We start from the raw sequence: 14661 nt of genomic DNA, 5'->3' as shown, positions 1-14661 counted from the left end.
CGCCTTATCACATTCACACACTCTTCCCTTGCTTCAAGGTAAAGTCCTCAGCAGCCCCTTTGTCACTCATCCTCCCACGATCACCCTCTGGCGTCCCTCCTCTTCAATCCTCTCATCTTCTCCCCCTGGTTCCTAAATCATCTCTCATGTCTTGCAGCCTCCATCATTGATTTACGCTTGCTTTCTAATTTTCTTTTCTTTCATATTGTATTTGGTTATTTCATTTTTGACTTTGTCCTCAAGCATCTGTCCCCATATCCAATCTTTGTATGTTCATCATCCCCAAACTAATGACAATGTTCTTTATTTCTTCATTTCTAAGCCTTGGATCAAGTAAAGAAAAAACACAGAATGAATGAGAGAGACAGAGATGGAAATAGTCCCGCAGCGAGATACTACAGTATCAGTACAGTACAGTAGTAGAGTACTACAGTAAAAGCCAAAGCTTTGGTCATATATGGCATATCTCTAAGTCAAGTCATTCAACAGCAACAACTTTACATGTAAAACTGAAATGTAAGAATGGACCTCTGATTCCAAGTGTAAATGCTGAAGTACATGTGTTGAGACCAGAGCAAAGGAATACACAGCAAAATACATTTTATGCAGCGTTATGTAACTTGATCCTCAAGGGTTTTGTAAACCTGCCAAATAAATGACTATTTGGCACATTACAGGTTATAAGTTCCTAAAATATAAAGGTCACTTTGTTTACCTGATTCTGCTTTCCAGCTAGATATAACCTCGCTGCTTTGTGAGGGCATAATGGGACCCAGTAGCCTGGTAACATGACAATATGCAATAGAAAAATACAGAATGAGAAAAGTCCTTCTAACGTGAGACACAAGAAAGCAGCATTGGTTTGTCTGGATCTTAGGCGTTATGGGGACTATGGTTGTTATGTGGGTGTGTGACACATACGCACATTGTTGTTGGTATACTATCCAATAGTCTCCAAAATATCTACAACACTTTCTTGGCATGTTCTAAAGTAGCTCTGGATAACCTGTGCAGTCTGTAGCTGCATTGCAGCTCAGTGGATCTTTGATGACACCATGATGTCAAAGGGCTGAATTTCAGAGCAGGCAACGCCTTCTCGTTACTCGGCTTCTGTGTTTGATCCAGTTAACGGTTCGCTCGCCTCTGGTCACTGGACACGGTAAAGCTTTAGTAACACTGAATACTGTGAAATGACTTCATAAACTTCTATGAAGGTGTAAAATACCGCAAACCCAGGCTTCACCACGGAAGAGCTGAAGACGTAAATAATGGCTGAATGTAAAATAACTTGACTCATATGAATTTAATTAGGACCAGGATTTTTGAGTTTGCTGTAAAATGTTAGAGATTTACAAAGATAATTTGAGATTTTGCAAAAAATTCAGAATTAAGGAATCATTCTTTTTCTGCAAAGCAAATATTTCCTGGCAGATGGCCAGCATCTGAACAGATATAAATATTCTACTTTAAAATAGAGCACTCTCCAGGAGGTGAGATTGCAGCCGTCAGCGCATGAAATGAATTTCATCTACGAAAATATTTTTTCTCAAAACACAGACTATAAATCTAAAATATTAAAGAAAAACATTCTATCTGAGCCATAACATATATTATAACGTATAATCTGTAACTTTAATCATAATTTCAGTGTAAAAATATGATCTCTTATCTTTTAAAATGTTATCTCACTTGGATTAATGAATGATCTAGAAATTATGTGTGAGCTCTAGAAAATCAAATATTTAGATATCTAAACTTTTACCTAAATAACTGATTTTTCATTTTATCACAATAAATGGACCAATGTTGAGTATATGAGAGGTATGCGTTCTGTTTTTAGGGTTGGCTGCATGTCTGGCTTACATGTAAGACAGGATAAAACAACGCTGTTGTCACACTCCGGCTGGGGCATGCTGCAGTGAGGACTCAGGCGCAGAGGTTTTGATCCAAAGTGCTCTTTATTGTAGACTAACTCAAGACGTGCTCCAACGACGAGGGACATTTGACAATGACGCGACAGGGGACAACAGGCACACAGGGCTTAAATACACAAGGGAGGTGCAGGTGATTGGACACAGGTGGAGACAATCACGCAATCACAAGACAAGGCAGGAAGTGAAGTTAACCCAGGACCACAAGAGACATGAAACTTCAAACTAAAACAGGAAGCGAAGCCAAACCGTGACAGCTGTCAGGCAACACGTGCTAAAAAATACAGACGTGCAATACACTAATACACATGGTCTCTTGATCAAAAAACATATTCTAGTGTTTACATCAATATTCATTATTTTTCATTTAAGATATATTTGATAAATATGTGTAAAAATATGTGTAAAAACGTTGAATCCTGCAGAATATGATAATAATACATTTTATTTATAACGCACTCTTCATCCACAGGTCTCAGGGTGTGACAGAGCCTGCAAAACATAGTTAATATAAGATATCTAGTCTGGGATCATACATATATTCTGAATATATAATCCCACGTGCCCTCATTGTGTCCAAACCTGAGATCCAAACAGCGGCCTTTTTTGTCAACATATTCAAGTGGGTTGAAGCAACCAAAGGCTCCATTTCTTTGAAGATGTTTTTCACACTAAGCGCTCCTCAATAGCTGCTGTTCAAATGGAAAACTCTTTCATAAAATGAGATGGGGCTTTCCTGCAGGGTCTGAGAGCTGGAGTGCTGCTGCTCATTTCAGATACTGTCCTCCATGTGTCTATCTGACAGGGGAATCGCCTGTTTCTCTTCAAACAGCCCTTAGATATATAAATAATGAACAAAGCATTCAGAGGACACTGAGATAAATTGACTAATTCTGACTGGAGGCTTGTTGATAAAAGACGTAAGCTGATTTTAATTATTATAACAGCACTATCTACCATTTTTTTATTTGTCATATTTATGCAGTCTCTCTAATTTATCAAAATATTGTTTCAGCAAGTCATTTGTTTGATTTAATTGCGCTTGAAAGCCATCGTTTAAGGGGTTGAATACGCTTCAGAAACGAGACACCAGAAAAGTAGTTAATAAGCCCTAATGTTTTCATAATCATAAACATTTAATCAAACCGTTTTCACAATGCGGGATGGAGCCATCTGTGCAATAAGCATGTTGCATCACTCAGCAGAACATCATCATTGTTATCTTGGTCACACAAAAGACTTTTGGATCAAAGCTCGGCGCGTGGGTGGATCTTTTTCTTTGCTTCATGATAAATAAATCAGAGGCCACAATTTCTGGCAGAAATGAGAAAGTAGACCATGTTTAATTAAATAAGTTAAAGTTCTACAAGAGGGAAAGCGAGGTGGAACAAAAGGGCCGTCGCTGGTGTTTAACACGCAAAGATAAACTACTCAAAATAGCGAGACATTTTTAATACCTGAGCCTACGTCAGTAATTAGTTAGTTAGCTCAACTTTAAATATTTAGAATGATTCATTGAGATTTGAAAGGAGAAGGAACTTGAGGGTTCCTCTTGTGAAATGAATTCCCAGAGTTTAGAATGAGCTTGTAGTTGATAATAAATGTCATCAACGAAAGGAGACTAGATTAGAGACTGGTTTGTGGTGGAGTCAGTGGCCCACAAGCTGTTGATACTTCTGTTGATACGCCCTCATTTTAGTCCTTGAGGATCAGAATCAACCATCTTGTGTTTAATACAAATACAAAAAACTCTACAATAATTTAGAAGCAGATGTAGATAATATACATACTAACACTAACAGTGGCATGACACGTTATCTGTTGTGATTACCATGTTGACCTTCAAACATAACTCCTTTCTTAAACTCATTGTGCATCTTAATTTGATGTTTTTTGGTTTTCTAGAGTGCATTTATATGCAAATATGGCAGAATGGCCATTTAGCAGTACCCCTGTGCCCAACTAGATGGCGCTCTGAGGTCCCATGGTGGGTTGGACTTTACAGCTTTACACTACCCTGATGTCAGCAATACATATTAGTGTATGGAATGTGTATTAATCCTTCCAAAAAATAGTCCCAGTGATAAACTCACTTCCCCCGGTTTGAGTTATGTGTTTTACGAACAGCTGTTGACAGTTACTGAGCTATGATTCATTCAGCTAGGCTCAAACATCCGGTATGTAAGAGTACGTGAACCTAATCATCTCTGCTTTTGGTCTTTTCGTGGGGTTTGTTGACTGGAACAGAAATATAGAATGTCACCAGATTATATAAAAAAAATGTTATGGGATATAAATAAAAGAATCTGGAAAGTGACAATATATTAAATATTTTATAACAGAGAATCTATTTTTATACCTAATTAAGGTAATATTTGATAAGATTTAAAGGCTACTGCATTTCAGCTGAATGGAAATGAAAAGAGCAAAGACCAAACATGCAACATCTCTGGTATTTTACCTTCCCTCAGGCAGGTTGTTCTCCATCTACTCTTCCAGAACCCATCTGGGTGGCAGAATGACCTGGCTCTGATCCAATTGAAGGAGCCTGTGGTTATAAGCAATAACGTGACCCCCATCCCGCTGCCCGAGAGAGGCCAGGACCTGGCAGACAGCTTGGAGGGGTCAGGGGTCATCACCGGCTTCCACATCACTCAAATACCACGTACTTCCCCTGGCCAATCACTGACCGCATGAGCCCACAGCGGCTGTAGATGACCACGTGTTCTGCACCCGACCCACCAAGGATGAGGAGATTGTGTGTTTTGGTGATTCATGATGTGCTCTGGCTGACACTGGGGACCTCTACGCTGCAGGAATTTTTTCCTACCACAAGACCAACCCAATAGACATGAATGGGACAACTCACTGCTGCTCACAGATCGGGTTTTTCCCACCAGTGCTCACTAACTACAGAAGACCCCCCCATCATTCAACAATCATCTACATCCCCCGCCTCTTTCTGACCTCTCCCCACCGAACCTCCCCCGGCACCGAGGGTCTGCGAAGAGGAGCCGGCTCGTTTAACACACTAAAGACCAGGAAGGCAGCGGGCCCAGACGGTGTGTCGCCTTCCTGCCTGAAGGTCTGCACCGACCAGCTGCGGCCCCCCACCCCTCCATCGTCACACTGATCTTCAACCAATCACTGGAGCCCTGTGAAGTCCCCAAGAAATTCTCCATCACAGGATTAAATGGCTACAGGCCGTCGGCGTGACGTCTGTGGTCATGAAATTCTTTGAGGAGCTGATGTTGACCCACCTGGAGAACAGGTGCTGCACAAACAGGTCGCCGGATGATGCGGCCAACATGGGACTGCATCACATGCTGCATCACATGGACTCCTCAGGGGTGTGTGCACCGGTTCTGTTTGTGGACCCCAGCCCTGTGGTCAACGCCATTAGAAGTAGCTCTTTTATTATTTTATTCTTATATTGCACCAATGTGTGGCAATAAATGGCTTCTGAATCTGATTCTGATTCATTGAAAACTGACCTGTTTAAGATATTTTTCTAGCTAAACAAAGTGCACAACAGATACATAAAGAGAATGTATTGGAGCTTCCAAAAAGCAAAGCTAGTGGTGCTAGTTTGTGTAACGTATCAAAAGAAAATATGTTTCGTATATACGATCTCAGCTTTTGACAACCTAACTTCTGGCATGGCATGGCATAATCTTATTTGAGTATCAAACCATCTTTCGACAGCGATTTTCAATCATAACCATGCAGGAAGCCTTTGAAGTAAAGCTTCTGTTAGGCTGGTTATAATTCTCACTTGACGCACTATGGGGTAGGCTCGGTGTACACATCACATCAAAGGTCCGTTGTGCATACGGGAGCGTGTCTTGGTTCACAGTCAGTGAAATATCATATTAACAGTTGAAAGAGATTTTGAGGAAAACTCTCTCTTTCTCTCTTTTGTCGTTTTGAAACAAGAAAAGTGGAGCCGTGTGAGGAAGTACTTAAGGCGGGTCTGCAGTACGGTGCATGAGGTTCTCCTCTATGGCTTCTAAAACATTAATATCCCTGTCAAGGGCCATTACTCTCAACCAGTCTCAGAATGTACCCTCTCTGGCTCCATCACTCCTGCAGACTGAGGTCAGAACAGTCTCTCGCCGCAGTGTCATCCCAGCATCAACACGCAGGTTATTTTATTAGCATGCGTTTCATCTAACACCTCAACTGCTTTTTCCTTTTGCTCAGTTAGCCAAAAAGGGAATATAGGGTTTAAATATAGTACAGTATAGTAGGGCTAACACGGGTCCAACCCCTAAGACGGTAACACAATTAACTTGCAACGTTTTTGGTCAGTGCTCACAAGTGTTTTTTATTGCATTAAATCAATTTCATGTTAAGTGATTAATACCTATAGAATATCGTCAAATCCAAGTCAGTGCAAGCTTTGTAATAACTTTAATAAATGTGCTCTTTAACTCTGAAAAATAAACCATCTCATCTGCATTGTCCATGCAGCATAGTTTCTCCCTAAAATCTTAAGGGAGAGAAAGCAGAAGATAAAAGTCAACCTCATCTGAAAGCGGTGAGCCAGATGGTTCATTTGAGATGCAGTTTAGCACTGTAAGCCAAGTTTTAAATCTGTAATACACACTGTTTTGTTTAGGCATCTATTCATATGTTGAAATTTAAAGTGCTGCACCATAAATTTTATGCAAGATTCTTTTCTGCTCCTGCAAAGCTGCATAATCTGATTTATTATGATGATTGTCGTGTTTTAGTATTATTGCACCCCTTATTAGATACGCAAAGAAAACACGGAGCAGGTTTACAATGTAAAGATTAGCTAAATATGGCACTTTGTGAACACCCATCCCGAGAAATACAACCAATAAACAGAAACTCAGCGTCACAGGCAAATGTTGAATCTGACCATCTGTTATTCAGTCATCAAACATATCAAATGAATGGTACTTAAACCAGTCTGCTGCTGAAGCGTGATGTGTATCCAGCTGCCACATTATGTACTTTGTCCTCATTTGTAACTAGGAAACGGAAGCTGCATGAGCTTCATCACCCACCTTTGTCCTGGCTGTACTATAGACACACAAACTTGAAAAGGCAATAATACAACAGATATGTCGTAATCTTTCACATTTTCCACAGCTTGACTAAGAGGGATTAACTATTTTTTGTTGTAAAAAATAGGCTTTATTCATCCTTATCTGCTTAATTATCAATGATACTTCCCTTCAAATATTAAACTGATGTCGCCAGGAAACAGACCAAAATAAATTCAGTATCGGAGCCACTGTAGAGGTGATGTCTCCCTCCTCCTAGTGGTTCTTCACAATAATCTCCCCTTTTTTTATTGGGATCCTTAAAGGAAGTTGAAATAACAGTTTGGATGTTTTTTCATCATCACAAGATTGTTCTGTTCAGGGCTCAGATCTTACACCTCTGTCACCACTTCAGCCTGATAGAAAACAATTAATTAGACAAATAATTCACAAGTTTAAAGTAGAAGGACCTTCCGTTCATTGTGGATGAAGCTTTTTTATGGGCAACAAAATAGATGTGCTGCAACAAACAAAAAGGGTGTGTGTTTCACTGTAATATATATATATATATATATATATATATATTCAGGGTCAAAACATTTTTTAATTGGTTTTGCTTTTTGCACTGCCTTGATTGGTTAAAACTCTACCAGCTATCACCGATCAGTTAATGTTCTCATGTCATTGTCCTATGGCTGATTATTGCACTTGCATAACGTTGTGTGACCTGCGAGAGACTTATCTAGAGGTCAAAGTTGATCCAAGTTGTAAACGTGTTGTAAAGATCATTTGGAGCCAATCAAACCTATAATTCAGGAGGACATGTTGTAAATGTGTTATGAAGTCAAAGTCACTGTTCTTCAGTGAAGATGGTTCAAACAATTGGAATAATAATAGAATTTCTGTAAGATATATGCATCGTATTAGTGAATCTTTGGCAATCTGTTGGGCGAGGAGCACTTATTTATATTTCAATCATTCTTATTGGTTCATGGTTTACGGAGCCCAATTTAAAGCCCAATTTAAACTGAGCAGAGGTTCAATTATGTGGAAAAGAAACACCCGTGTAAAACGTAAAAAACATTTTACTAATGAATATGACATCCTTCCTGTTGGGTCGCAGTCAGAGACTACGATACCTGCTGATTTCACCAGAGAGCAAAGCACAGCACGAGAAACAAAGACACTCATTCGACTTCAAGTTTGACTTTCTGCAAGGGGAGCAGAGGAGTACAAGACGCTTCACCTGATCACAGCCAACCCCCCACCGGACTCTTCCTTCAGCCTCCAATTATTTAGCAAGCAGGTTTCATGAGCATGACACTTCAGTATTAGTCACATGTGTGTGTGTGTGTGTGTGTGTGTGTGTGAATGTGGCGAGAAATGTTTTGTACATTTCTCCCAGATATGGAGTTATTTTGCAATTCTAGTGTAATTGGAAAAGTGCAGCAGCAGCCGTTGCAAGGACGTTTCATTCTTCAACCTGGTTATCCAAGGTCCCAATCAAAACAGTTACACAATAATGACAATGTAAAACATGATAAACCTTAACATTTCCTCTCAATGATAAATAATCATTTGTTCTGTAAACAAGTAATAACAAAAGTCTTTAAGCTGCAACATCAATAAAGGCTAGCAACAATTACTGTTTTATTTTTTAAAGGTTTTTAAAGGAAAAATGTGTGTGACGTAACTTCTCAATTGAAATGAGTAAGTGTGTGTGCACAGCAATGTCCGAAGGTGAAGGAAAGGGCAGACTCATCACTTTTATCAAAAGAAAGAAATGTGGCACTCGCAACACGTTTTGAAAAGACGAGGTTACAAAAGTTTGAGTTTAAATTTTGTAATTTGCCATTTACGCCAGCTGACATCAAAAAGACATACGTATGTGTGTGTGTGTGTGTGTGTGTGTGTGTACATATACAATTCACACCCTCATTAAACAAATGCACTAGGCTGTCACACAGGTCCTTGCACACAAACTCACAAACCTACCAGAATCGTCTGGGTGTGTATAAGCAGCACAATAATGGGGTATTAAAAGCAATGATGCTGTTTGAACTAAATGTTAGAACAATTCTACCCGACACCAAGTGGACGTCGATATTTGGTAGATTTCTTCTTGCGAGAAGGAACAGAGTTGACTCAGCGACAGGTTGTGCTTCAAGTGAATGGGTTAGAAGAACCGTTTATTTATTTTTCCAAAACAAGATCAATCAAATCATCTGCAGACAGCCGAATGAACGCATTTATTATATTTTTACAACAACTTTTAAAACTATACCCAAAAAAGTCTGAGGTTTGAGTCCACTTTTATCATCTTTAACGCTACCTTTCTCGTCATTGGTGCTAAAAGTAAATCCATCCACAACCAACCCTCATCTCAAACACAACTCAGGTCTTTTTTCTTCTTTTATTGTTTAGCTGAGTTAAGATATGAATGGTCAACTGAATAAATAGTAATTAAATAGGTAATTAACTGTAATTTGGGGGTAATTTCCCATAATAAACTGTCACTTTCATCCAGACAGAGAGATATTCATTCAGCCGGTCCTCCCCACATCAAATGTATTTACAAAGCAGAATTCAGCAACAGACAGAAACGTGTGTGGTGCAAGGACCATGTTTCTTGAGAAAAGGAAATTCCAGTAGATGTTGCACAACAGAAAGGTGCTGTTAGAATAACATGTGTTAATATTGTTTTTTGCTGTCATTTTAGTAAGAAGGGGTTATAACTATTGTTCTCTTCACATAACATAAATAAGTACATTTTCAGTCCAGCTATCTGCCTTTGATGCAGAACATAAGTTATATGATCATTATATGTTCTAGCTAGGAGGATTCAGTCGATGTGAGATTTATTCATGCATAATCTTAATCAAAAGATTGAATACATCATCAAATGTTACATCTATCACTAGTGCATCAATTAAAACAAGCGTACAACATACATAAAAGGCATTAAAGGCTACTGAGCACAATGTGTCCCAAGTGACCCTTCATCCATTTAATCAACGATACCGTGATTTACTGTTTGTCACAGGATGCAACATCAGTGGGATTGGTCTCGTCTGATTGTGGCTCGTCCCACACAAACTCCAGAGGGCAGTCCTCCATCTTGGACTCAAAGACACTTTCGAAATATGTATTCAGCTCCGTTGTGAACATGTTTTTCCAGTCTCCAATCCTACCTGAATGTTATGGAGTCATTAGAGGGGGATAAGGTTGAATTAGAGGCCAATCATGTAATTTAATAACCTTACACACTATAGGTATTCAAACCTTTTAAAGACATGGAAAATGGGATAATTCATATTTTTTTCCATCTAACTTAAAACAAGGGGTTGTTAGTCCTGAGAAACCAGCAGGAGTAAACTCATGTGATACTGAGGACAGGTTTAATACAGGCCTGCGACAGCTTCAGATACTCCATTTTGTCATTTTTATTTTGTCAGAGCCGTTGATTGTTGTCCAAATATAATGACAATATTAATCTCTTTAATTACTGCATGACCCTTCAGGTTGCTCCTGGGCCTCCTTTGTATTAACTGACCCTCAAGTTGGAAAACACAGTTTGACGGCAGCTTTCAAACGATTGATTTGAATTTTTCTCACTTTGGTCACACATATCAACCTAATGAATCAACCAAGTTTGATTGATCAACATTTAACAGAAAAAACCCCACCTTTTCTCATGAAGGAGCCCTTGTTGTGGTCCATTATCTCCTCAGTGACCAGAGTGTAGTTGGCCATCTTGTTGTCTTTCATGCTGCCGAAGCTGCAGTGTTTCACACAGTTGTTGAGCTCGTCCTCCAGCAAGGGGCTCTGCAGATGAGCGCTCAACCTCTCAATGGCCCCTTTAATGTCCTGACAGACGAAACAAAAGACTAATCATAGTTAAAACGTTCAAATGAGAAATAACCATCGGGGGGATATTTTGATTGTGTTTCGCAATATCCGCCTTCAAATACATAATAAATAATGACAACAACTGCGGTAAGATTTGGGAGGGTAAGATTGTGTATTGAAGGCAGTGTTTGTGAATGTGTGAACTTCCACCTAAAGATCACACCCAGTTATTTTGATTAGAGAACAAAGTACAGATGTGTCTTACAACAAAAATGTATTAGAAAATCTGTATGGACAAATGATAAATTGATTGTCCTTTACCATCGACATCTCTTCGTAGGTGATGTGAAGCACATTGTTCTTAGTCTGACTGCTCCAGCCTTTAATGTGGTCAAACCAGGGGCCATAGTGCACTGGGACCAGGAGAAGCACAAAATATTGCATTTTTGGGTGCAGACAGCATAACTCAATAAAAAAAAATATCACACTGTCTTTAAAACTTGATATCAACTCACATGTGCCATCCAGGAACCGGTTTAAAAACTCTGGAAATGAGCCTGCCTCGGGAAGGAAGTTGGCCATGTTGTGGAAGTGGTAAAAGGAAACTACCACATCTTTAGGGTTTCTGCTCACATAGATGACCTGTGAAATGACACAGCGCAACGTACTGTCTGGTACATCTTGAGCAATTTCCAATTTTTGTGTCAAAAGTACTGACAATATTCCTACATTACCTCAAACCTTTGGCATTCCTTTGCTACAACATCTTCATATTTATGGGCCGGCATATAAACCAACACCGATTTGTGTTTTCAATAAATACATGTTGTCCAGGACAATTCATTGGTTTATCTCTATACTCTTTGGTCCAAACAGGAAAATTAGCTTGTAAATCTGACCTTTGCTTTTGAGTCCTTGAGGGTGGGGCCCAGCAGGTGATGGGGCAGGTGTGTGGTGATGACTCGGTTCTTCACGCAGGGTGAAGCCTCCAGTAACGCAGCAAAATAATGTTGCTCCAGCCAAGGAGCCCGGGCCCAGTTTGGGAGAGTTTGGGACATTTGTGGTTCCCCTTTGTTGGATATGAGCGTGACGATTTCCTGCATCCATGTGGTGCCTATTTTAGGAAGCAAGAAAGGCCTATTGTGTGGTGATGCGTCATGTAAATTCAAGTCATTCTATGTAATACGTGCATTTCAACATTGTCTGAGCTCTCTGATGACATCAGTTGTGTAATGTAATCTATGCAATAATTATATGATAATAATAATGTTAAAAATACAGACATACATATACACTACTAATCAAAAGTTTGGACACACATTTTCTCATTCAATTCAATGAGAAAGTGTGTCCTATATATGTATGTATTTGTTATTTACTATTTCTATACATATATTATTTCATTTCATATTCTTTTTATTTTATTTCTGCTATTTATAACTGTTTTGCTTGTTTAGATTTTACGCTTTTGCTTATCTTATCTCATGCATGCTTTTCAGTTGGTCGTCTCTTCTTACCTGATTTTGGATAAGAAACAATGAGGATATCCGAGTCCTTAAATGAAAATTTGAGAGCCTGTTGTAAGGAATCCTCGGTGTGCAGATGTCCAGGAAAAGATAAGCCGTGAAAGGTCTCTACGACGTCCAACCTGGCCATATTTAACCTCGAAGCGGGTCGGTTTGCTAGTCGGTTTCTTTCTTTTCAGCTGCCTCTAGATGTACTTTAGTGTTGAAATTTCTGTAGCTCGGTGGCGGTCTCTCTCTCTCTACTCTTTCTTTGTGCTTCCGCTGTGTCAAAGCAACTGAGTGAGAACACAGACCTTACACAAACCAAAAAGAGGAAACACAAAGACTCCTCAAATGGTTGTCATGGTGAATCTGGCTCTACTTGACCAAGAAAAAAAAATCACATGAGTGTGAGTCTCTCCTGAGAACGCTATGACCTAAACTAGTCCACGGGTGAATAGTGTTTTAACAGCTCTAACCTCTGTTTACTTTGTTACTTGACTACTTGACTGAGTATTATTGACTCATTACCTCTGTCTCTGCAAAATACGGAACTGAAATACTTAAGCAAGATCATTTATCTCATACTACACAAAGGTGTAATGTTTAGAAGATTGAATGTAATTCTGTTTTTCTGTATGCAGCACCATACCATGATGATGCAAATATGCATGAACAACATTGCATTAATTCAAGAATAGTTTTGAAGATATTTAATGACAGTAATCTGTTTGATGGGTAAAGACCGTTGACTACACCACCTCTTATGTCTTCATGTCTGATGCTTGGGCATGTAAAGTAAGAGAGACAACCCATAAATGCTCTTCTCTGCTGCATTTTGCTGACATTTGATGTTTATATCTCCATGTAGAAGATTTTCAGTTCAATAAGTGCACTTTTACTGTGAATCATTTGACTAAACTACTGTGTAGCCAGTTGAAATAAATGTGTTTATTGTTGATGCTGCCCAAAAAGAAAATATATAGTTACTTTCTTTGTCAAATACTAGTAGGATTTAAGTGTAAATTAATAAAGGTGACACACTGATTTTAAAGCAATTTATTTTCTAAATTTAAAAAGAAACATTTCATACAAATGGAACCAGTTACTTTTTTTTAATTCCTCTCAAAAATTCGACTATGTAGACAGTGTAACTATAGCTACAAGATACCTACTGATGCACCTCGTGTGACACGCCAATGATCATCCATCAATAATATTCCATCATTTCACTGATTAGGTGGGAAGTTTGAAACAAAAATTCTTTAGATAAAATATTGCAGTAAAATGAATAAAATAATCATTATTTCACTCTTTGATCCCCTCAAGTGAGCATAATTTACCGGAGATCCTTATCTTTATTGACTTGAGTGGAGTCGATATAAGCAATAAAACCATGAATCTGATGTTACATATGTAGATGTAGAAGCTTTTAGTGCTCATTTTAATCATTACACAAGGCTGTTAGTTATTATCCAATAAGCTCGCCGGGAAATGTCCTGTGTTGTGGAGATTGATTGAGTCAGATTCCCAGATGCAATTTGTCATATCAGGGGCGCATCAGGAATGAGAAAACATAAAAAACACTGTTCAGTACGCTACTCGATTATTTCCAGTTCTAATGTCAGAGCTGCAACACGTCACTCCAAGATCTTTATGAAATTTATTGTATATTTTGTCATTTTTGGGAAGCTGCAACCCTCCAAAATACAATTTTGTAAAAATAAGGTTTAATATTTAATGAATGATCATCATTCATATGATCATGCTAAGAGTCACAACTACAGGAGCAACAGTAATTGTAACAGAAATAAAAGTAGTAGTACGGCATGCGGTAAACGTTATAGAGGCCCGCTTTGGATTAGCAGTGCCTGACAAAACAGTAACACCATGAACATAAAGTAGTGTGTGTTGTGTGTTTGGGCTGCATACATGTGTGTGATTGTCATTATGTGTGTAATGAAGTCCAAAGTATTCAACACATTGTTGTACTGTGCACAAATATGTGGATTTATAAGTTTGAATCAGAGTTATAGTCTGTGTTGTTTTTTTTGTTTTGAATTGTCATGCTGCGACTTGTTAAACTTGTTAAAGGCAGATGTCCTGGATAAAAACAGCTGTGATATACATGTGATTCCAGAGAGGTAAAGACAATGATTCATATACACAGTAGTGTTTGAGCCTATAGCTCACCTCTTATTTGTTGCCAAATAGTTCATATCACAGGGGGAAATGTTGGAGCGGGCGATAGGGAAATTATGTCTTCCAGAGTGCTGAGCTGGTGTTGAGAAAGAACTCTTACTCTACTGGGCTTTTGTTTACGACTGCAGGCCGTGTAATGAGCAACAGGCTCAGGACGTT

At 38.9% G+C, this 14661-nt stretch overlaps 1 protein-coding gene across 1 annotated transcript; it reads right to left on the bottom strand.

Annotated features, from left to right (window-relative positions):
• Positions 1-9108: 9108 nt before the first annotated feature.
• On the bottom strand, positions 9109-12671 carry sult5a1 (sulfotransferase family 5A, member 1). The gene is made up of 6 exons (XM_037481290.2): positions 12313-12671; positions 11695-11909; positions 11311-11437; positions 11117-11208; positions 10633-10813; positions 9109-10137 (listed from the first exon to the last, which is right to left on the bottom strand). The coding sequence occupies exons 1-6, from the start codon at positions 12449-12451 to the stop codon at positions 9974-9976; spliced, it is 918 nt and encodes a 305-aa protein (XP_037337187.2). The 5' UTR covers positions 12452-12671; the 3' UTR covers positions 9109-9973.
• Positions 12672-14661: the final 1990 nt, after the last annotated feature.

Source organism: Pungitius pungitius, chromosome 4 (genome assembly GCF_949316345.1).
Source record: "Pungitius pungitius chromosome 4, fPunPun2.1, whole genome shotgun sequence".
Taxonomy (NCBI): Eukaryota; Metazoa; Chordata; class Actinopteri; order Perciformes; family Gasterosteidae; genus Pungitius; species Pungitius pungitius.
The sequence above is the reverse complement of the archived record's forward strand: the minus strand, read 5'-3'. Positions and strand labels throughout refer to the sequence as shown.

Bases quoted from the DNA above. Each gene is read 5' to 3' on its own strand.
- sult5a1 (XM_037481290.2), bottom strand. From the start codon at position 12,451: ATGGCCAGGTTGGACGTCGTAGAGACCTTTCACGGCTTATCTTTTCCT. The intron at 11,910-12,312 runs GTAAGAAGAGAC...TTCCTAAAATAG, and splicing joins TGTTTCTTATCCAAAATCAG to GCACCACATGGATGCAGGAA. The intron at 11,438-11,694 runs GTCAGATTTACA...GTCATTTCACAG, and splicing joins TCAAGGACTCAAAAGCAAAG to GTCATCTATGTGAGCAGAAA.